Genomic DNA, 22,739 nt, shown 5'->3' with positions numbered 1-22,739 from the left:
AACGTATTACTTTTAGGTTGGAACAGGTTAGCGGCCTTACCATTCGCCGAAAGGAGGAACGATGATTTTCAATCAAGGCACACATTTACATTACATTGCTCAGATTTTTTTTCTTTCATTTTTTATTTTGTCATGCTTTGATCCTGTTTGCACGATGTTACACTTTGTGCCCTTGTTTGATTTTCTTCTCTTTGTTTTTTTGTTTTTTTTTTTGTTTTTTTTTTTGAGGGTGTGTGCCAGCTCAATCGGGATCTTACTCTTAAAGGAGGCAAAAGGTCTGATGATTGAGTCACATGGGTGTATTGATAGCTAATCGCATTACATGTCATGTGTCCCCTCCCTGCTGTTATCCTGCAATCCCACAGCTCATAAATGTATGAGCAGCGTGGGTCAATACATGCTGGGGCGGGGTGGGCGGTTGAGGGTCTGTTCGGATGGTGTATTCGGGGCTTTCCTGATGTGGCGGGGCATTTTGAGGAGGGGGGGCGGGGGGCAGGGGGCAGCATTTTCGTGCTCCACAATGGACTGAGGTCAGAGGCTCCAGCAGGACAACTCAGGCTGCTGCTGCAAGGACGTGACCTTTTGGAGCCCAAACAGCTGCAGCCTCGAATGTGATTTGGCTCGAGGAGATCCAATTTGGACTGCAGTGACTCGATCACACTTGATCACACGCTTGGGCATGAGTCATGTGCCAAATCTATTGCAGGGAGCAAGGCAAGTGAAAGTCCCCACTGCTAAAAGTGAGCCAGTTGATTTATTATATTGTTGATGAGCGCCATCAAAGTTGACTTTCTTGTGAGAGCAGGGTACACCCCCGGCCTGCTTACCAGTCAGTCGTAAAGTGGATAGAAAAAGTCTACACACCCCTGGTCAAATGCCAGCTATTCATGATATTAAAAGACGAGACATATTCCAGCATTAATGTGACCTTTAACATGTGTAACTCAGTTGAAAGTTTTTTGTCATCTTTTCATGACGGGAAAGAAAGGTAAACAAATGTATAAAGTGCTTGCACAAGTGTGAACACCCTCTTGTGTGGCTGTGTTCAGAATGAACCAATCACATTTCAATTCATGTTAAACGGGAGTCGGCGCACACGGGCCACCATTCAATGTGCCTTTGATTAACCCCAAATAAAGTTCAGAAGTTGTTTTCCAGCAGAAGCCGCAGGGTTTGATGCTAACATTGACGGTGATTTGACTTTAATTTCACAGCTCAAAAAGACGTAGCCGAAATGAGTTGTGTTGACTTTATCGTTTTCCCAACCAGTGGATTGTTGATTGTGTTTCACGTGAGCTCCTCTGCAGTATTTGGAGGATTTTTATTGATCGATTTTTTTTTTTTTTTTTTTGGTCTACCTGTAGGTGACGACCTCCAGGCCCAGCGACATCTTCTGCTGGAGCAAGCCTCGGTTCTCCTGCACCAGACGATCAAGCTGCTGGCCCAGATGCTGCTTCTCCTTCTCCAGGCCCTCCCAGCACTCCTGCGCGCAAGACAACAAGCGACAAGGTTAGATGGCAAAAGTGGCCGTGCTTGGTTTCGACGATCGCATCCTCGGATTCGGATTCCTGCTGGTCAGACATTGAGCAGTCGGCGTGTATTATTCAATTGTTGGTTGGGCTTCCTGAAGAGGAAGAGGACAGCTGGGAATGACTCACTAATCCTCACAATAGGGCAGTGGAAGTATAAAAATAGCAACCGATTGCACGTGGGTGCGTTTTTCTGGTCCAGTATTCAAACACACTGAAGCAAGTCCAGCGATCTTAGCGACTGAATAAGACGGTCGTACAAATTTGCAGTCAGAAGAAAATTGGCATTCAAATGAATACTTAGATTGTTTCTTAGGTCATATTGTTGTAATATTTCGTGAGGTGGTCAATTGTGTGCTATTGTTATCTGTAATCTACAAGGATCAATATCGCAAGGGGTGTCGTTAATCTACATCATGGATGAGTTTGTCGATGCACCTTTTGTGTTCAAATATCCAGTGCTTTTAATAACACAGCGCTACCATTTGTTAGCCCATCTAGTGCATTTTGCATTGTGTGTTAGCATTAGGCAAAGTTGTGTGGTTGTAAATATACAAGCGTGTTTGCTTTATGTTACGTTTGACCTTAAACTTGTACCAGGAGAGGCATTAAACAGCGTGAAGCCTCATTTTTCAAGACGTCGAGTCACTTGCGTCGCGTGGCGCCACTGTATTGAGATGCTGGCTACTTGATTAGGTTACAGCATCCCAATGAGATCTAATCCAAAACTTTGGCTTTTGCAAGTGCTCCCTTTTGACATTTATGAAACAACATTTGGATGTTGTTGTGCTTTCTTCACCTGAAGTGTGTTTATGTGTTGTCCGTGTTCTTCCCTCTGCTGCTCTGCCGTCTCCTCCAGCTGCCTCCTAACTTCCCCTTCGGAGATCATCTCTCTCTCCAGGGCCCTCAGCTGGGCCTGGTACTCGTCCTTGTGGCGCTCCGTCTGGCCCAGACGGGCTGCCGTCTCCCTCAGGCTCTCCTCCAGTTGGTCTAGCTGCGCCTGGTAGGCTTCCGCCGTCCCCTGCCAGGCTAAGGAGGCCCGCCGGCTGAGCTCCTGCTCCAGCCGAAGGAGGTCCGGATTCGGGGCGGTGCGCGCTGGTGCCGAATGGCTCGCCACGGTCACCAAGCGGGCCAGGTCCGCCTCGTGGTTCCGAACCAGGCTCTCCATTTCCTCCTCCAGCTGGCCGATCCTCTCCCTGAGCCAGCGCTGAGCCCCGTGCTCCTCCTCCAGCTCCTGCCTGCTCACCTCCATTTTCACCTTGACCTCCTCTTGGGCCCGGGCCTCCTTCTGCCAGTGCCGCTCCATCATCTGAATCTCCTCACTCAGTTGGCAGACGTCCATCTGGGCGTAGACCCGCTCCCTCCGGACCTGGTCCAGCTCCGCTCTGGCCCGACGGAGATCTTCCTTCAGGCTCTTCTCCCTCACGGAGGCTCCGCGGTGGCCGTTCCGCAGAGCTTGGATCTCTTGGGCCAGCGTGGTGTTCTCCTCCTCCAGGAGCTTGACCCGTCCCAGGTAGCTCTGCAGGCGGCGGTTGAGGTCCGGCATGTGGTGCTTCTCCTGGGCCACCTGACGGTAGTGTGTCGGGGTGTGCGGCTCCATTGCGGCAGGGACGGACGCACGAGGTGCGAGCTCAGAGTGGACCTGACAAATGAGGCTGCTGTGAGGCCGTGGGAGCTGTTGAAGGAGGAAGACCAGGGGGATGTGTGTGTGTGTGTGTGTGTGTGTGTGTGTGTGCGTGCGTGCGTGCGTGTGTGGAGGGAGGAGACAAGAGGATGAAAGGGAGGAGTGGACAGAGGGGCTTTGGTTAGTGGGGGGCGGAGGCGGTGAAGTCATCCTTCATGTTAACTCTTTCACCACTATGATGAAGAAGAACTTCTTATGGGCCTCGTTGGACCTGCCGAGCATTTCCAGACACTTCACTTTCCCTTCTTGGAATGTCCTGACATTTCCACTCAAACTCTTTATTCCTGTCCTGTCCAGTACTGTCCTATTTGCGACTTCCTCACAGGGCGTAGTGCTTCTTAGCTGACTGCCCCTGTCCTCTCCCATCCTGTCCTATTTTCTACGAGTCATTGTGCACCTTCCGTACAGAGCACAGCCAGGCTCACTTCTCCTGTCTTGTCCTGTCCCGTCCTGTCCCATTTGCAGCTCATTGAATCTCTTACCAACCGACTCACTGCTACTGTCGTGTCTCGTGTTTTATATGATCCGTATCGGCTAAAGACAGCCCAAATACAGGTTACAAAGCTCAAGATACATTGTACCAGCGAAATATTCAAATGTATATCGCATACATCTGCTAACAGCCGCCTGTGCTGCCTGAATGTGGTCAGTGCAGGATTCAGACTGAGGAAGTCACATCGCAGTCATGTTTCACATCTCACGCTGTTTAGTATGTGACAGCAAATTGAAGAAGTTCAAAAGTTTGGCAAATATTAACAACTGTGAGTGTAAGAAGAAAAAAAAAAAAAGACATTGCTTCCGTAAGAAAAATGCACGCAAAATGTGCACTGGGCAAAGGTTTTGGGACAGCTTGACTGCATCACTCGCAACCACCTGCTCCACTCACAAACTTTTCTTCCTCACTGCTAGCTTACCTCACACTCACTCACTTGCAAAGCTCCCTTCCTCACCACCTGCCGGTCCCCTAAACACCCACTTGCTCCACTCGCAACGCATTCTTCCTTGCCACATACACACACACCAACTCAGAACACTTTATTTTGCATTAATGAACCCTGCGGGAGTCCTACGAGGGACAGGGCATTCAAATGAATACTGGTCAGTGAACCACATGCTGCTTCATCAAGTCTAAAAACAACAATGTTTGCTTGCATTATATTCAGCAAGAACATCTTCTTCGCCTGTTTTATGTTCACATGCATCAACTGGAAAGCAGAAGTCGAGCTGGGCACACTTGACAGCAAACAAGACCACACAACTTCTCCTTCTTCTTTCTTCTCCTTCTTCTTTTTTAATGTCCAGTGGCCAGTCAGTGCAGCCATGGCGCAGGACGTGGATGTCAACTACGCCTCGGTGGTCTTCAGAAGTGACAAGCCGTCACCATCGCGAGGTAACGTAGCTCCAACTATGTTCTGTCGTCCTCGACAGCCAAGTCAACCGTCAACATGCTGAAGAAAAGATGGAGAAAAAAAAAAGAAATCACTGAATGTTCCTCTGTGAACAACACACAGTGTCATACATGACTTATAGTAACATATTTTCAAGTCAAATGTAGAAAAGATTCTTGATTGGTTATTTGATGACATACAGTATTTGCAGTTACTACTACACATTTGCTCGCTGTGAATTAAATGAGTAGCTTTCAATTCAATTACAACATTGTGTATTATTTTTTATTTAATAAACATTTCAAAATGGTGTTTGAATAAAGTTTGCATTTAGAACTAAGGTGGTTTAAAAAAATGGCATCTCAAACAAACGATTTTCACAACTAACTGTAAGTGACTCAGTAAGTGGAACTCTCACCAGTCATTTTTGCGCAGAGAATATATATATGTATATATATACATATATATATTCTCTGCGCACAATGTATATATATATATATATATATATATATATATATATACATATATATATTCTCTGTTTGAAATGTTTATTAAATAAAAAATAATACACAATGTTGTAATTGAATTGAAAGCTACTCGTATATCACTCATATATATATGTATATATATATATATATATATATATATACATATATATATAATATATATATATACATATATATATAATATATATATATATATATATATATATATATATATATGCCTAAATGTAATATATTACTGTAACCCCCAAAATTACAATGAATGCAGACCAGCAGTCCAACAGCGAGCGGCAGGGCGCAGAGGACGACTCGGCCAGGCTGGTGACGGCGCAGAAGGCGCGCCAACGCCAACGCCGCTGTCAACATTCGGCTTGTTGTGCTCTACTTCTTTGCCTCACGCTGGTGCTCTCCGGCGTGGCCGTGTTCCTGTACCGTGAGTTCAGCAAAACATTTCTGGCAGTGGGGGGGGGGATGCCGATGAATCAAGCTCGGACATGACTTGACAAACTCTAAATATAAGGTTGCCAATCTGTCCAGTACATGTAGTGGACATGACTTAAAATGGACGCTTCAAACCAAAATGGCAGACTTGCTGTATGTTTTCAGGCATGGCTTCTTGACAGTTTTTTGGTGGGTCTGCTCTTGGTGGACATATTGTATCTACCAAATTTCATGGTGCTAAAACAAAGCAGTTCACCATACAATGCTCACTTGAAAGTAAAATGGATGACTTCCTCTGGGTTTTGGACATGGCTGACTTGCTAGCTACTCTTGATAGACATGCCCACCAGATTTCCTGTTACTAAGTACAACTGACTGTTTATCAGACAAAAACTTTGTCTTGGAAGGATGCCTGGGAATGACCACTAAAATTGACACTTAAAAAAATGGCAGACTAACTGTGACTTTTTTGTGGATCTTGTCGTAGTAGAATTCCCACTAAGTTTCATGGTGCTAAGTGAAACTGTGCTTATGGGGTGAAGTTTCAGAATGATTCAATGATGCGCTACCAGCTATTAAGTATACGTACATAGTTCAAATTTGGTAGCAATTGGTAGTTCAAATTTAGTAGCAATCGGGCTAGCTAATGTTTGGACAAATTTGGCCGCTTCAAACTAAAAATGGCCGCTTCAAACTAAAGTGGCAGCTTGCGGTTTTAGACACGGCTTCTTGAGATATGGGGAACGTAACCACAATTATGGAAGCCGTCACTTGTGGACTTTGTAGCCAGCAATGTTTGTGTCAATGTGACCTGACAAAAGTCTGCCCGTTCCAGACAGCAAAGTCACATCCTTGGAGTCGGAAAAGGAGCATTTGCAGACGGAATGCCAGAACATGATGGCTAAAAAGCAGAATCTGAGCGAGCAGGAGCTGGTGGCGCTGGACAGCAAGAAAAAGAACTTGGCCAAGGAGATGGAAAACGCGCAGGCCGAATTGAACAAATTGAACGTCAGTCGGGCTCAGTGGACCATCGACAGCTACTGCCCTCGGGAAGCAGACGGTACGTTACCGTCACGTGACGGCCAAGCGATGGAGATGACTGGATGGAGTAATCCAACTCTCAGGTTGTGGGTCAAACAGACCGTGTTGAAGTTTGGAATATATATATATATTTTTTTTTTTAAATAGATTTTTTTCTATGAATTATATATATTATATATTTTACAATATAGATATTTAGAAAAAATATAATACCATATCAGATTAATTGTTTTATATTTTAAGGGAAGATCGGCATTTTTTGAATGATTAAAAAACGTTGTTTTTATGTTAGGCAAATGCAATTATTTAAAATATTTTTTCATTTTAGGTTTGTCTTTTTCATTGTTTCAAAATTAAATTGTGGGTCCAATTGTTTGAAAATGTAGGGTATCAAATAAACCCCTGTTTAAAAAAACGTTTTAAACACAAAGTAAACATGTATGTTTGAATATATATGTATATATGTATATGTATATATGTATATATATATATATATATATATATATATATATATATATTCATTTATTCTGAAATAGTAGTTATTTTATCATTTAAAAATATACATTTGGAAAGTTCAGGTCAAATTCACTATTTGACAATCCCTACAAAAATCATTGAAGAGTTCACTTTTAAAATGAGTCATTCTGACCCGCAAACTGGTAGTTAACTTTTAACACGTGTGATTTCAGGACGCAACCGGACGTGCGAAGCCTGTGAAAATGGTTGGCTATACTTTGAGTCCCGCTGCTATCTCATCAACAAAGCAGACAACATGAAAACTTGGAAAGAGGCCCGTCAGGAATGCAGAGGAAAAAATTCCCAACTGGCAGTTTTGGAAAGCACCGCGGCCATGGTACAGAAAACATCATAAATTGTTTTCTACTCCATTGCTGTGTCCACTTTAAATTAGATTCGTTGCGCCGCCCGATTAATGACTACAATGAGTTCTTAATGTTGTTTCCTCAAACCTCAACACAATATAAAATCATGTCATCCACAGCATTACATCAAAAACCTTTCCAGCTCTGCCAGCGAAGGCACCTTTGGCTACTGGCTGGGCCTGAAAGTGCAGGACGGACAATGGAAGTGGCTCAACGGCAGCAAGCCGACCCAAGAGCAGAGGTGGCGGTAAAAACCTTTGCAAAGCACAAAATCAGCATGTATGTGACCCCGGTGTCCCCCCTTCAGCACGTGGATGCCGAACGGTTCAGCTCCCAATGCCACCTGCGCCACCTTGGTGGCTGACGTCGGGCTGAAGGCAGTCAAATGCTCAAAACAACAAGGGTGGATCTGCAAAAAGATGGCGTTAGAGCTTTAGAGCACAAACTCAACATCTGAGATAAGAATGCCTTTATTGATCCCACAGTGGGGAAATTTTCATGGCTCTCCATGTCATGAATCACAAGTGTGACCCCCCCCCAAAAAAAATAAATAAATCTTGACTGGCAAAAATGATAATAGTGTATTTAATATAATGGTATATACTTGTCTCTTTTTTTTTCAGTTTTACATCTCCAGCTTTAAAAAACATTTAAACGTATTAAAACACACTAGAAGTTATGAAAAAGAAACACAATTAAAAATACTCCTTTCTCATAACTTACACCAAGGTATGCACAGAGCCGTGTTTATACACCACTGTGGTTTCAACGTCAGGGTGAAAAGATGAACCTAATATGAACACTAACCTTTAATTTGAATTTGACCTTCTCTAAACTTTTGAACGCTCGTGTCCAACTGTTCAGTGTTTCAGAACTTTTTGCCATAATTTGTTGTTATCTAACGAGGAGCTGGGCAGCAAAACTCCCTTTTTTTCTTTGCTTTTTAAAAAATATATATTTTAATTTTATTTCCGATCTCCAATGCCTTTCTGTATCTCTCTCTATCAAATCTCTAAGAGCACATCACGTATTAGGACCAATTTATGCTGAAATCCAGGTCATTCCAAAGGGTTCGCATACATTTTCTTACAGTGGAAATGTACCGAAAAAAAAGCCTAAAGAAAAACCTAACCCTGCCATAGTTAAAAATAACATGCACGTATGCCCCCAAGTGGCTCATGGGAGCACCATAGTACAGTAATCCTTTCTGATAAGAAACTTCAAATGAGCTTTCCTTCCTGCCATGCCGTGACTTCATTGCTTTTCTGATTGTACTGCGTCATTTATTCTTGCAGAACAATATTTTCGGAATTTCTCTCTCTCTCTCCCTCTCTCTCTACATATATACAGTATATATACAGTGTGTGTATATATATATATATATATATATATATATATATATATATATATATATATATATATATATATAAAATGTGTGTGTGTGTGTGCGCGTATATAGATAGATAGATAGATAGATAGCTAGATACCTTGTTTTCCCTTACTGTGCCTGAAGACAGGTTTTGCTTGCCTTCCCCACTGCGGCTGCGCAACCTGCCGTCTTGGAAACATGCTTGTTTTGACGCAGAAAGCGAAAACGAAAGGTCGAACGTAATTGGAAAGCGATGGCGACAAGAGAGACGACATTCTTCCACATCAACGCCAATTGTGTCACCGTCTTCTGAGCGCCTCCACGAAGGTTACTGAGTTTGAACGTTCGCAGTTTTCTACTCTACCTGAAGTTCTTGAACGTCACGTAGCGTCGCCCTTCTTCCCTACTGGGCATGCGCGAGCCGCGTACCCGGAAGCAAGGCGCTTGTTTTGACCTGGTGAACATCTGTCAAATTTGACTTCAACCGGGCAGTGTTGGTCTTAAATTCCGTGACAGTCGTTTTACATTAACGCCATCATGTCGCCGTCTTGCGTCCGCCTCCGTCAAGTTACCTGCGGTCCACGTGAAAGAAATTAACCGTGTTTTTGCGACACCCGGTCAACAAGTTGCGTTGACAATGGACAGCATAGCGTTGGAGCTCGACGCGATCAAATTCGCCAAAACGGCGGTCACCTACGACCACAATGGCAAATACAACGAGGCTGTGTTTTACTACAAGGTGAGTGCGTTGAGCGGATGTCAGCTGCTTCCTCGTCTGCAATGTGTGTTGTGCGTGACTGGACGTGGACGTGGACGTGGACGTGGACGTGGACGTGGACGTGGACGTGGACGTGGACGTGGACGTGGACGTGGACGTGGACGTGGACGTGGACGTGGACGTGGACGCGGACGCGGACGCGGACGCGGACGCGGACGCGGACGCGGACGCGGGTGAGTCAAGCAGCTCCGTGTTTAAGAAGCGTGACTTGTTCGCTTCAGGAGGCTGCCCAGGCCCTCATCTACGCCGGCATGGCGGGCTCCAAGCTGGACGGCATCCAGGACAAAGTCAACGAGTACCTGGATCGAGTGCAGACCCTCCACAATGCCTGTAAGACCGTCAGAAGCGCACACACACCAACGACACTACAAGCTACCATGAATGACACCCACTTGCTCCGCTCGCAAAATGTTTCTTTTCCCCTCACCGCTTGCCTGCCTCACAAAACCGACCCACTAGAATAGCTTTTTTTCCCCTCGTTGCCTGACTGGCAGGCACGCACCCACTCACCCCACTCGGAAAAAAAACTTTCTTCTTCACCGCTTGCCAGCCTCGCACACACCCACTCCCACTCGTTTTTCCCCTCATCACTTGCCTGCCTCGCAAAGCTTCCTCCCTAATTTGCCTCTCACACACACACACACACACACACACACACCCACCCCCACACACGCATACACTCATTGCACTGGCAAAGGTTTCTTAACTGCCGCTTGCCATGTTTGTACATCATCTAGTGTACATGTGAGCATACAAGTGGTGACACAGAGTGGAAAGTTCTCGTTTGTGTGTGGGCGTTTCTGGACAATTCTGGATGAAAGATGCGCATTATTTGCCATTGTTCTTTGGAAATTGTTCATGTCGTATTTTTGTAACACAATGATGTTTTCAAGCAGGACGTTTGTATGTGATTGTGAGCGGTGACATTCGTTTGACTTGCTCACAAGGAAGTGCTTGCTCAGTGGATGTCTGACTTGGTTTTTCCATGACTGTCCTCACACGCTATGTATTTATATGGCGTGTGTGTGTGTTTGTGTGCGCGCGCGCGTGTGCATGGGTGTCTTAGAAACTGGGTGGATGACATATTTTTATTGTAGCAGTCAACTTTTCCTGCTATTAGTTTTGACGAGAAGAATGATTGTTAAAATGAAAGTATTATTATGTTGCTTTAACTATTTGTATTATTTTTGTCACCATTAAACTAAAGAGGCCATTATGGGCAAATTCAATTCAAACTTTAAATGTAAATTACGATAAATGTAATTACGTTTTTTGGGTTTTTTTTTGACAATTTGGTGGAGAATTGTATTTCAATTAAAAAGAAAAAGGCTCCCCAATTCGGCAAAACATAATAAGGTTTGATTTTACAGATGTAACGATTCACTCAATCCCCGAGTCGATGTGATTTTCAATTGTCAGTTCCCGATTTAGATTCGATTGGATTTTTCAAAATCTTCTTTGACAAAATGAATGACTCATTTTAAAACCAAAACATGTTTTTATTTTAACATCTGCACTTTGTCCTTGTCACAAACAGTAACTTTTTTTGTAACTAACAACAACTTGAAAATGAACTACTCATTTTGACTGCTTAATTACATATTTGCCTTGTTCTCAGTGTTTTGTTAGTGCCAGAACTAAACATGAAAATAAATAGATTTGACATTTATCCGTACAAATCCCTTTGTGATCCAAATTTCAAGATCAATTCTTTCATTTTTTACACCGATGCACATTTTAAGCCCTGTAAATCGATTTTGGATGAATCGTTCCATCCCTATTTGACACTGTGAAAGAGTGCAATGTGCCATTTGCTGTTCTTTGCCCGCCTTTGTCCCCGTGAGCCAGTGAGCGCAGTGGAGGCGCAGAAGAGCGACCCGCTCAAGTCTCGTCATCAGGGCGACCTGGAGCGCGCCCACTTCCTGGTCACGCAGGCCTTTGAGGAGGACAACAAGGGAAATGACGACGAAGCCATGGAGCTCTACACTCAGGCCGTGGAGCTTTGCATCAAGACGGTCAGGCCCCTCGGCGTCATCCTACACGTGGCGCTCCTCTTATCGTTGTCAATGTTCTCCTGTTCTTTTGCGTGCTCATCTGCGCGTGTCTCGTCATGCGTTGACAGTCCAACGAGACGGCTGACCAGGCTATGCAGACCAAGCTGAAGCAGTTGGCCCATCAGGCTTTGGACAGGTTAGTTTTCAGTAGACCCTTCCCCAATCCTGCCGCCCGCGAGTCCACGTCGCGTCCGAGGTCCAAGTGCGCGATGTCATCAATGTGACCGGACTAAAGTCCCGCGGTGTCCTTTAGGGCTGAAGATCTCAAACAGTCACAGTCCAAGCCTGGTCCGTCCCAGACTCAGGACAGGGCGGCGGCGGCGGCGGCGGCGGCGGCGGCGAAGCCCGGCCCGTCGGGACCCGTCCGGCAGTTTTTCCCGCTGGGTCCCGACTTCTCCCTCAACGACCGCGCGCAACCTCAGCCCATGAGGGCGGTCCAGTCCAGCGAAACGCACGGGCAGCGATACTCGTCCGACGAGATCGAGGTCCTCAGGTCAGTCGGCTCTCGTGTTCCTCCACTTGTGGCGCTTCAGGTTCTTCTCGCAGTCCTCGACGTGGACTCTTTTCCCTGTTCTTTGCACGTTCTTCTTCGGGATGGATCGATTATCGGCACCAATACTTGGCTTTTTGCCGAATATCGACATCGGCCTTTTTTGAAACTCTGCTGGCCGATAATAAATCAAACTTAAAACTGTGGAAATCAAAACAAAGATACGTGAAAGTTTAACATTTCTGTCATTTTGAAATTTTGAAATGTTCATTTACTGTAGAAAACTACATGGAGCTATTGTTGAAGTTTTCCTTTATCCTTTTTAAGACATGCTGACAATTCTGGGTGCTCCCTGAACTTTTTGTTAGAAATTTATAACAGAGATGTATACTGTCAAAAATGTCTTATAATAATGATTCAAAAAAAAAAAAATCACCATTATGCAAACCTGGAACATTGTTCAATAAACATGCTTAAAGACGTTGCAACAAAGTTAAGAGTCAATTTTTCTTTAGATTTTGATGCCAATATCTTTCCTTTTCACTGAAAGTGAGTATCGGCTCCAAATGTCGGTTATCGGCCTCCTTGACTACCAATAATCGGTATGGGTATCGGCCCTGGAAAAAAAGCATATCGATCTATCTCTAGTTCTTCTACATGCGTTCGTCAAGTTCTCCTCCTCGTCTCTTCGCGTTCGCCCACGTTGCCCTCGTGTTCTTTTATGGTCGCGATGTTCCCCCTTCATGCATTGCTTACATTCTTCTGTTTGTTCTTTATGTTCTTCCGCATGTGTTCTGCTATATTTGTTCGGGCTGTAACCCTTAACCAATCATGAATCGTCATTAATCATGTGGAATTGTGATTCAAATGAACAATGTTAGTTGCTCATTCACCAGGCAAAGTTACCTCAAGAGACAGGCGAGAATTTTGTTTGAAAACGGAAGTCAAGTTCGAAAACTGCCGTGGTGACGCGGCGGAAAATTTTGAGCGCACCGAACCTTTTGTGCTGGTGCACCAAAGAAAACCAGTCGGGTGCGCCGGTGTGCAAAAAGTTAGTCGAGAGCCCTGTTTCATCAAGTTTCCTTTCGATATGTGTTCTTTCGTTCCTTGACACCTTTGTGTTTTTTTTTTTTGTTTTTTTTCCCCTGCCGATCACACGGCGCCACCTTTTTAGGAGCACGTCGACAATCAACGGCATCGCCTACGTCCCCTTCATGAGCGTGGACCTCAAGGAGCGTTTCGCCTTTCCCGTGCCTTTCTCGTGAGTCGAGTCTTCAAGCGGGTCCAGCGCCGGCGTCTTTTCGATGTCGGAATGTCTTTTTGCTCTGTCCCCCCCCACCAGGGACAAATCGGGCACCCTGGCTCTGTCCCCCAAGCAGAAAGTCATTTTCTCCCGCTGGGTGCGCCCCGACGAGATCTGCACCAGTCCCACTATGATCATGTCTGTGTCCAGCTTCAGCATCAAGCAGGTCTGCGGCGCCGACGTTTTCTCTCTCTCTCTCTCTCTCTCTCTCTCTCGCTCGCTCGGTCACCCACGTTTGCTCGTGGCTTAACGCGAGCGGCGTGACGCGCAGACGGTGGTGTCGGATTGTTCCTTCGTGGCCTCGCTCGCCATCAGCGCCGCCTACGAGAGGCGCTACAACAAGAAGCTCATCACCAGGTAGGTTGAGGGACTTTTGAGTCGACGCTAAAGTTCGTCCGTCTCACTTGATTTGATTTTGGCCTTGGCCGCCACCCATCTCCGGGCCGCGGCTAAAACACTGCAATCATAATGCAAACGGTTTTTAGTGCGAGCTAAAAAGAACGAAGCCGATGCGCAACCTTTTGGCGCATGGCAGGCGTTTTGCTAGCCAGCAGCGCATTGCTCCGGATGATTTTTCAAGATTCTTATTTTTTTATTTTTTTTTATTTTTTTTGTAATAGCAACCGTAGTTGAAGTGCGACCGCTCACACTAACAACATGGCTGCAAACAAAGCGCAGTTATTTTACAAAAGCACAGTCTACATCGACAGCTTTTTCGTGTTTACGTACATACATTTTTGGGACAAAAGTCGAGGTGCGACAGTTTATTCCGATAATTGTTTTTGATCATCAATTTGAAATTGTCCAAATCCTCAGAATTTTAGCCTCTCAATAGTAAATATTGTCAGATTTTGGTAGTCCTCCATGAAAGTAGACGACTGTGTTTATCCAAAATAAGACATTTGCAAAACTGGTTATACTTTGAAAAACAATGGTCAACATTTGTAACCATTTTCTGATATGTTACAAAGCAAACCAGGAACGGAATTCACATTATCTGTGGAAAAAATATATACTGCTCTTTTTTCTTTTTTTTTTTTTTGCTGAAAAAAAAATCTATTTATATGTACTAAAATGATATACTTCTATCATTTCTGTGGAATTTGCTGAATGTTAATCCTGGCGAAAATCTCATTTTAAAATAAGCTTGTTGGGTAACTGGAGAAATGAAGCAAAGGTTAAGAAAATGAAAAAGCAAAACTTGTTTTGACTAATCTCATTGCGAAAAACGTTGATTCCATCCGATTTTCTATGAGGCGGCGGGTGGGGATAATCAAAGCTTTTATTTTATGACTAAATGGCCGGGCCCTACACTTGATTCAAAAATTGGAGAACAAAATGGAGCAAGGAAGTAGCAACCCGCCATCTTGACATTTGGTGCTGATGTGTTTCAGCATCATCTATCCTCAGAACCGACGAGGGGAGCCCGAGTACAACCCGTGTGGCAAGTACATGGTCAAGCTGCACATCAACGGCGTTCCCAGGAAGGTAAAAAAGCGTCACGCCGAAAGAAGCCAAAGACAACAAGCGGCAACGGCGGGCGGCGGGGGGCTCTCCTCCCGCAGGTGATCATCGACGACTTCCTGCCGGTGGACCGCGGCGGCGAGCTGCTGTGCTCGTACTCCAGCAACAGAAATGAGCTGTGGGTGTCGCTCATCGAGAAGGCCTACATGAAGGTGATGGGCGGCTACGACTTCCCCGGCTCCAACTCGGTAGGCGGCGATAACGCTTTCTACCTGATACCCCCCCCTCCGTTCGACATGTGTTTCTCACGCTCCGCCCCCCCCCCCCCCATCAGAACATCGATCTCCACGCGCTCACCGGCTGGATCCCTGAACGCATCGCCATGCATTCGGACAATCAGTCGTTCAGCAAGGACGACACTTTCCGCATGCTCTTCCAGAGGTGATGTCACAGGAAACCTAACGAGGAGCGCCAGCGACACAATTGACGTCAACTACATTTTTTTTTTTTTCATACGAATGGCCGGATAAAAGTCTTGACCAACTCTGGTTTGATCTATAGGAAAATTTAAAAAAATAATAATAATTAAAAAAAACAAACTAACTATGGCCAGCAGATGGCAGCATTGAGTCTCTTTTAGATGAGATCACCGGATAGCAAAACAATGCTTGACGTCCGTCTGGAAATTTGACTGTTACAAGCAGCGTGTGATCAAAGTGTTTGTCACGTTAAATCTATTACAAAAGAGAGAAAAGATGATAGACATTATTTAAATTTACAAGTGGAAGCCATGTACAGTACATACACACACATACTAAACACAGGCATGGCACGATGCACGCACACACTACTAAATACTACCACGACTAAATGGTACAAATTAGGTGATTTGTGTGAAACCAACCCATGTTCTACTGCTGATTACTAAACAAGCGAATAAGGTAGAAATGCATTTTGTGTGTGTTGAAAGAAGGGAGTCTCGTCTTTCATTTAGTATTTTCGATTTGGAAAGTATTGTCGATTCTCTATGTCGAGTATTTTCTATGTCGATCAGTTAGAATGCTCTAAATCGACACGCCACAGGTTGTCTTTGCCATCTGGTCGTTTGCTCAAAGTCGCGTTGCGCCCGCAGGTTCCACAGGGGCGACGTCCTGGTCACCACGGCAACCGGCGTGATGACGGAGGAGGAAGGCGAGCAATGGGGCTTGGTGCCGACTCACGCCTACGCCGTCCTCGACATCCGGGAATACAAGGTCAGCCTCGGCAAAGCGGCGCCGGCGCCAAAGTAATCCTTCTGACCCGCCGCCACCTCTGGTAGAACTTGCGCTTCCTGCAGCTGAAGAACCCGTGGAGCCACTTGCGGTGGAAGGGCCGCTACAGCGAGCGCGACGAGAAGAACTGGACTCCCGAGCTCCTCAAATACCTCAACTTTGACCCCAAGACGGCACAGAAGTTTGATAATGGTACTTTGGGGAGCGGGTTGGGCGCCGATTTCAATCCGTCAGGGTGTAAATCGCAGATTAACTCACAAATTTATGATAGTTTTACAATGATATCAATGTCATGATACATTATACTTCTTACAGTTACTGCCTAAGTACCAACCAAACAAGAAGATCGTTTTTGGGGCAATTGGGGGTTGGCGGCGGTTGATTGACTTGTGCTGTACGGTGCCAGTGATCCACAATCTTTCACTTGTTTTTGTCCATCTCAGGGGCGGCCATTTTGTCACTTGCTGACGCCACAGCTACTCATCGACCAATCACGGCTCACCTTTTTTTTTTGTGAAGCCGAGCCGTGATTGGACAATATCTGAAACCCTCAGCATCTGTGATGTCATTTTCAGTCGACAGCAAGTGACAAAATGGCCGCCCCCGAGATGGACAAAAACGGGTGCACGTTGCTGCTTGATTTATATTCCACAAACGCAATCACAATGCAGTGTTTAGACTTGTGGAGGTGCATAGAACATATTATTATAAATGACTGACTTCCAACCTCCTCGAAATCTTTTATTAATTATTATTTTATTTTTTTTCTCTTCAGGTGTGTTTTGGATCGCCTGGGAGGACTTGTGTCAGTACTATGATGTCATTTACCTGAGCTGGAACCCCTCCCTCTTCAAAGAATCCACCTGCATCCACAGGTGTGTGCGTGCGTGCGTGCATGCGTGCGTGCAAACTCTGCAGCCAGATCTTCTCAGCCCAAATAAGTCTGAAGTGTGTTTTGTGCTTTTTTTGGGCATCGTGCAGCAGCTGGGATGGAAAGCAAGGCCCGGTCAAGGATGTCTACAGTTTAGCCAACAACCCGCAGTACAAGCTGGAGGTGCAATGTCCAGCAGGGGGCGCTGCCGTATGGGTGCTGCTTTCCAGACACATCACTGACAAGGTAGGACAAAAGGACAAAAGGACAAGCACTTGGTCTCACATATGAGCATCACAACGCTTCATGAGATGTGTCTTTTTTTTTTTTTTTTTTGGGGTGGGGGTGATACAGGAGGACTTTGCGGAGAACCGAGAGTTCATCACGCTGGTTGTTTACAAGACGGATGGCAAGAAGGTTTACTATCCAGGTCTGACAACTTTCTCTTTCATAGTTTTAGTGTCTTCTGGACGTTCACGCAAGCAATCGATGAATTAATTGATAGAAAATAACAATCACAAGTGTGCTTGTCAACCCCAAATTTTCCTTCTGATTCTGATTAGTACTGCGTTTGAGGAATATGAGTTCATGCACCTGTCGCCATCACGGTGGGCGGCCATTTTGTCATTTCTGTCAACTGAAAATGACGTCGCGGTTACTCGGGGCTCAGGCAACAACCAATCATGGCTCAGTGTCAGAAAACAGGTGAGCCGTGATTGGTTGTTGAGGAGCTGCGATGTCATGTTCAGAAAGTGGCAAAATGGCCGCCTCCTGAGAGGGCTAAAAACGGCTGGATCTTCGGCTGCTTGTGAACTCATATTCGACAAACACGATATCGATCAGAATGCCGTGTTTGGACTCGTGGAGGCTCATAAAACATATTATTGCAAAGAAGATTTGGGGGTTGACTTACCTCACAATGTTCACTTGTACCATTGGTACTATCGCTAAATGAATGAAGTGAGCGAGTGTGTATTGTCTGCCGTTAGCTTGCGTACCTAATGAACTGTCCGGCGACGCGACTCCCAGTAGGTGACAAACGATTGTCGCTGTCCCCCGCGCAGCCGAGCCCCCTCCCTACATCGACGGCATCCGGATCAACAGCCCCCACTACCTGACCAAGATCCGCCTGACCTCGGCCGGGCCGCACACCTTCACGCTGGTGGTGTCGCAGTACGAGAAGCAGAACACCATCAACTACACGCTGCGGGTAGGACGCCGTCCGCCTCGCCAACGTCCGTCAGGCGGCCTTGTGTAGAGAAGAGGGAGAAGGCACCAGAAGGGTTCGCGGGGGCGTCGGCTTATCCGCATTTGTGCTTGGGAGAATAAATCTCTCCGGTACGGGACGTTCGTGTGCACAAAGTGCGAGGCGGCATTTATATGGGGCGCTTCGGAGCACAACATTCTCCTTGTCCAATGACATTTGTTCTGCTTCTCTTTGTTCTTGTTGTTTTTGTGCTTTTATCCACAGAGGTTCCATTCCAAATTGTGCGTTACGTGTGACTCATAACCAAGACTCCTCCTTTTCTTTTTTTTTTTCTTTTTTTTTCCAAATCTTTTCCCCAACATGAGTTCAGACTGATTGTCAAAGCTGCAATCATGCTAATAGTGACCCAAATGATCATTATTGTCGTGATATTGCTGAAGGAAGGGGGGAAAAAAAGCAACAAAAATGCATTGAAGGGACCCCAATTATGTTTTTTTCACATCTTAATATACGGCTGCGCTAATGGCAAGTCTGGCTTTTGTTACCGGACGACCAGGGACGGAGCTAGGAAAGAACATTTCACTACTTCGTAGCGTCTGAGGAAACATGACATGGATGAAAAAGACGGAGCAAAAAGTCAAAAGTGGAGACTCAAAGGCTGTTGACATGCTACAAGTGATGCTATGCTAACTGCTAGTCTCAAACTAGATGCACATTCATTTATTTTTCTTGTTTTGGTCCTGTTTCTGCAGGTTTACTCTGGTTGCAAATTCAACTTCTCCAAGATCCCCAATCCCTTCACGCACACCAAAAGGGTCAGCTCACAAACACAAACGCCTTTGTTGTCTGCATTTTTTTTTTTTTTTTTTTGGTTGTCCTTTTGGGTCTGTGTGTGTTTTGTCCATTGTTGTGTGTGTATACTTTTGTGAGCATGTGCTTTTGTGCTTCTCTGTGTGTGTGTGTGTGTTTTCATTTTTGCGTACTTGTTTTTGTGCGGCGGCGCTCAGATTAACGGCCAGTGGAAAGGCGCGAGTGCCGGCGGCTGCGGCAACTATAAGGACTCGTACAAGAACAATCCAGTCTACCAGCTGCAGCTGGAGCGGTCCGGTCCACTGCTCATAGAACTGCGAGGTTCCAGGTCAGTCGGACACCTTGAGCTCTTTTTTTTTTTTTGCCTTTGGATTTCGGGGCGCAGAAATCATTCCGCGGCATGCCCGCCAATGCTCTTCCACTCCAGGCCTGTAGGTGGCTCTACTGACACAATTCTGTCTGAGAATATGGATTGAATTGAGTTTGCGATCGTTCACATTCATGATTAATTTGACTTTATCTTAATATCCAATCATCTATAATAGAGCTGATATTGTGATGAAGATGAATTGTTTGCCCAAAACGTCCTTGAAAAAAATAATCGCATACATATCGCAGTCGCAATTTCAAGGTGGGGGGGGGGAATTGCAATTTAGATTATTTTCCATCATTGCTCAGCCCTACACCGAAGGCATGCAACTAAATTTTGATTTGCCTCTTTACTGTAAAAAGCCAGACTTTTTTTTTTTTTTAAAAACGATGCTTAAACATGCACGCAATAGCGAGGGTGTATCTTGTGTTCGCACACTTTTAATGTGGTGTTCAAGTGTTATGTCAACCCAGTCAGGACACAAATGTGCGAGCGAGCGAGTGAGCGAGCAAGCGCAGAAAGTTGCTGAATCATCCTCGCTCAACAGGATCTTTTTCTCCCGGTTACGTAGTCGGCGTTCAAATGATCCAGCGCATTTGTCTGCGCGTGTGTGCGTGCACAATGCATTTCGCACTGCCCTCAATCACGTTTACATAAGCCATCTTGTGCCTTTGTTTGTTTTCGTCTGTTGTCGCCAGCAGAAAAAAGCGACGCGCAAGATGCTCAACTTATTTCACCGCCACGCAGCGCACGCCAAAGGACACGCTAACAGCAATGATGCTGACTCGCCTTATCGAGAAGTTGTGATTTGATGTGAAAGTCATTCAAAATGAATGAAGCAGCATATCGGTTAAAAAAGAAGGGAAGAAAAAGCACTTGTGTTAAAAAGGCCATGTTGTTTTGCATTTGTGCAGTTCCAGCCCCTTCTGGTGGTTGGTTTATTATTGCACTTTCATTTGAACCCGCCAGAGGGTGGCCAAGGCTATTTCAGGGGGTCCGCAGACTATAACAATAAATTTGTTTCTCGACTTATCAATTGAAATCGGAATGTTGAAATGAAATGACCGTGGATAGGCGTTTGAAAAAAAAATAAAATGAAATAAAATAAAATTTAAAAAAGGCCATGCATAGTAAAGCGTTTAAAAAAAAAACAAAAAAAAAAAAACGACCGATTAATACATGTTTTATGTATTATTAAACATATATATAAATGTTGACCCAAATGAATGAAATGTAGAGCGGCGGCTGGAAGCTAGACGCCATGACATATAGCGTTCACTTTTGCTTTCTGCTTGTTGCAACAACAAAAAAAAGTTATTTGAAACAGTGACTCATCGGGACGCCAGCGTAAAACTTACTTGACTTTACGAGGATTTCACTGCCCATGGAGGGGTCTCCTTTTTTCCGTTACTTTGTTGATCTTCTGTCTCCAGCAACGATAAGCGACTCAAATCGGATTCAAGTCTTCCTCTGGTTCAGTGGCGATTCTTCTTCTCCTAATGAACGCGGATTGCAACGCTTTGTGCTACATAGCGCCAACTACTGTACAGGAGGGACTTAGCGGTCGGTGCCGCCATATGTCAATCATCTGGGGGGGGGGGGGGGGTCCAACCAGATTTCAGGGGTGTCCGGTGCTACCCCGGCTTCCCCTCTGGCTCCGTCAGTGCATGCGGTTGATCAGGTTTATTTTCATCTGTATTTGTTTTGTGTTTGCGCATGCAAAACACGCGTAATGTGATTTACGAAGCCTCAAAAAGTGGTTCTCATGGGTCATTTTTTTAGCGCACTGTGACCAATGGGCCAGTGCCAATTCTCAGCGCAGTTGTCCTGCTCCACTCTCATAAATTCCAAACGCAAATGTTGAGCATGGGCAGACCTAATCCGATTGCCGCGCACTCAGCATGAGTCATATCGGACAAAGCGGGGATTTTTGGAGCTTGCTGGTGTCCTTGAAATTACCGCAGGGATCAGTTTGATTTTTGCTTTGCCATGAACAAAAAAAGTCACAAACTGAACAATGTTTGTTTGTTAACACACAGTCACAAACGTTACAATGTTTGTTGGTTCAGTCGGTTCAAGCTTCATTTGGCGCTCACAAATTTTCCAGAATGAAATCAGTAGCCGTGCAAAACCTTTTCAAAGATTTTTTTTTTTTTTTTTTCACAATTTGGAATTTTCAATTGTTGAGTCGATAAGAAAACTCATTTTACCCAAATTGTATGAATGGATCCAATTTATAACAAGTGATGAAAATGGTTGTTTTCATGGGTTCCAACATTTTTCGCCGATTGTATTGTCGATATATTAAAAGTGAAACTTTTGGAGATAACAAAACGAGACAAAAATTCTCACACTGATGGGGCCCTTGTGATTTCCTAGAAACGTAGCCAAAGGGGTGATCCTTTGATTTATGGATATAGTGTGGCTGATTGCTATTGATCTGTTTTGACGGCTTCAATAAATGAATACGAATTCAAAGACAATGACACCATTCAAGCTTTTAGCCTTACGTGCGCCTCGACCGGGCGCCGTCAATCCGAGCTCCCGATTCGGAAGGCTCTCCCATTCGGAGACGCTCATGCAGATCGCATTCCGACGAATGCGTCGATGCGTTACACGAGCGAGGCGGCGCGTGCTGACGGTCGTTTGCGTTGCGCCCTCAGGCAGTACAGCGTCGGCTTCGAGATGGTCACCGTGTCGACCGCAAGCGACGCCGGCTCCGCTTCCGCGGCCAAGAGGAGCAGCGGCGACTACAGGTACGTGCGTGTCTACTGTGGGCTTGGCTAACACTTTCAAATTAGGCGTTTCCAACCAGGGTCCAAAAAGCCTCTTTCAAATGAGGGCTTCAAGCACGAGCGCAGGCTTCTAATGAGGCTTGCCACACGACAAGCACGACGACATTTCATTGTCGTCGGTTCGACGCTCGCGTGTCCCGTCTGCCGTCATCTTCGTGTGTCGCCCCGGCAGATGCGGCTTCTGCTACATGGATTGCGAGCAGGTCCCGGCGGGCGTGTACAACGTGGTGCCCACCACCTTCCTGCCCAAACAGGAAGGCCCCTTCTTCCTGGACTTCGCCAGCACCGCGCCCCTCAAAGTGGCTCAGCTGCAATGATTGGCCCCCGGCCACGCCCCAAAGCCGCCGATCACAAGTGGACTCGACATGTCAGCGAGCCAATCATTTATTTACCAACATTTTCTCTTTTTTTACAAAATGCTCACATACGTCATGGAATATGGCTGACTCTTATGATATTATGGACACACATTAAATGGAGATGGACTGTA

General features: G+C 45.4%; 3 protein-coding genes across 8 annotated transcripts in view; 2 read left to right on the top strand and 1 right to left on the bottom strand.

Moving 5' to 3' along the window:
• LOC147142952 (uncharacterized) overlaps window positions 1-10,166 on the bottom strand; it is a 17,664-nt gene extending 7,498 nt beyond the window's left edge. The window contains exons 1-4 of one of the 4 annotated variants that reach the window (XM_086037051.1): window positions 10,125-10,166; window positions 5,375-5,557; window positions 2,329-4,661; window positions 1,359-1,483 (exon numbers count right to left, since the gene is read on the bottom strand). In XM_086037051.1, the coding sequence (XP_085893177.1) occupies window positions 1,359-1,483; window positions 2,329-3,363 (1,160 nt within the window). In that variant the 5' untranslated portion in view covers window positions 3,364-4,661; window positions 5,375-5,557; window positions 10,125-10,166. Of the gene's footprint in view, window positions 1-1,358; window positions 1,484-2,328; window positions 4,662-5,361; window positions 8,751-8,954; window positions 9,601-10,124 lie in introns of those variants that run through there. The other 3 variants (XM_086037052.1, XM_086037049.1, XM_086037053.1) reach the window with 3 other exon arrangements.
• On the top strand, window positions 1,385-8,044 carry LOC147142953 (uncharacterized). Its single transcript, XM_086037056.1, has 7 exons — window positions 1,385-1,509; window positions 4,516-4,603; window positions 5,373-5,537; window positions 6,381-6,605; window positions 7,276-7,439; window positions 7,587-7,708; window positions 7,775-8,044. Exons 2-7 carry the CDS (start codon window positions 4,534-4,536, stop codon window positions 7,902-7,904), a joined length of 876 nt encoding a protein of 291 aa, XP_085893182.1. The 5' UTR covers window positions 1,385-1,509; window positions 4,516-4,533; the 3' UTR covers window positions 7,905-8,044.
• Window positions 9,112-22,739, top strand: capn7 (calpain 7). Of its 3 annotated transcripts, XM_086037055.1 has the most exons (21): window positions 9,126-9,575; window positions 9,836-9,944; window positions 11,463-11,629; window positions 11,737-11,804; window positions 11,922-12,161; window positions 13,333-13,419; window positions 13,501-13,627; window positions 13,733-13,818; window positions 14,856-14,949; window positions 15,027-15,173; window positions 15,260-15,366; window positions 16,058-16,178; window positions 16,244-16,388; window positions 16,972-17,071; window positions 17,178-17,313; window positions 17,422-17,497; window positions 18,132-18,277; window positions 19,027-19,089; window positions 19,282-19,412; window positions 22,118-22,210; window positions 22,422-22,739. In XM_086037055.1, exons 1-21 carry the CDS (start codon window positions 9,474-9,476, stop codon window positions 22,564-22,566), a joined length of 2,490 nt encoding a protein of 829 aa, XP_085893181.1. In that variant the 5' UTR covers window positions 9,126-9,473; the 3' UTR covers window positions 22,567-22,739. The 3 variants fall into 3 exon arrangements, 1 of the variants encoding a protein (XP_085893181.1); XR_015087726.1 differs by lacking the exons at window positions 19,282-19,412; window positions 22,118-22,210; window positions 22,422-22,739 and having other exon boundaries at window positions 9,112-9,575; window positions 18,100-18,277; XR_015087725.1 differs by lacking the exons at window positions 19,282-19,412; window positions 22,118-22,210; window positions 22,422-22,739 and having other exon boundaries at window positions 9,112-9,575; window positions 18,097-18,277.

Source organism: Filicampus tigris, chromosome 8, assembly GCF_054856515.1.
Source record: "Filicampus tigris isolate MCC_2025a chromosome 8, RoL_Ftig_1.0, whole genome shotgun sequence".
Lineage (NCBI taxonomy): Eukaryota > Metazoa > Chordata > Actinopteri > Syngnathiformes > Syngnathidae > Filicampus > Filicampus tigris.
The sequence above is the reverse complement of the archived record's forward strand: the minus strand, read 5'-3'. Positions and strand labels throughout refer to the sequence as shown.

Coding starts and splice junctions, on each gene's coding strand:
- LOC147142953 (XM_086037056.1), top strand. CDS start 4,534: ATGGCGCAGGACGTGGATGTCAACTACGCCTCGGTGGTCTTCAGAAGT. Junction 5,538..6,380: donor CGTGGCCGTGTTCCTGTACC/GTGAGTTCAGCA, acceptor TGCCCGTTCCAG/ACAGCAAAGTCACATCCTTG. Junction 7,709..7,774: donor AAGCCGACCCAAGAGCAGAG/GTGGCGGTAAAA, acceptor TCCCCCCTTCAG/CACGTGGATGCCGAACGGTT.
- capn7 (XM_086037055.1), top strand. CDS start 9,474: ATGGACAGCATAGCGTTGGAGCTCGACGCGATCAAATTCGCCAAAACG. Junction 14,950..15,026: donor TCAACGGCGTTCCCAGGAAG/GTAAAAAAGCGT, acceptor CTCCTCCCGCAG/GTGATCATCGACGACTTCCT. Junction 18,278..19,026: donor CCATCAACTACACGCTGCGG/GTAGGACGCCGT, acceptor CTGTTTCTGCAG/GTTTACTCTGGTTGCAAATT.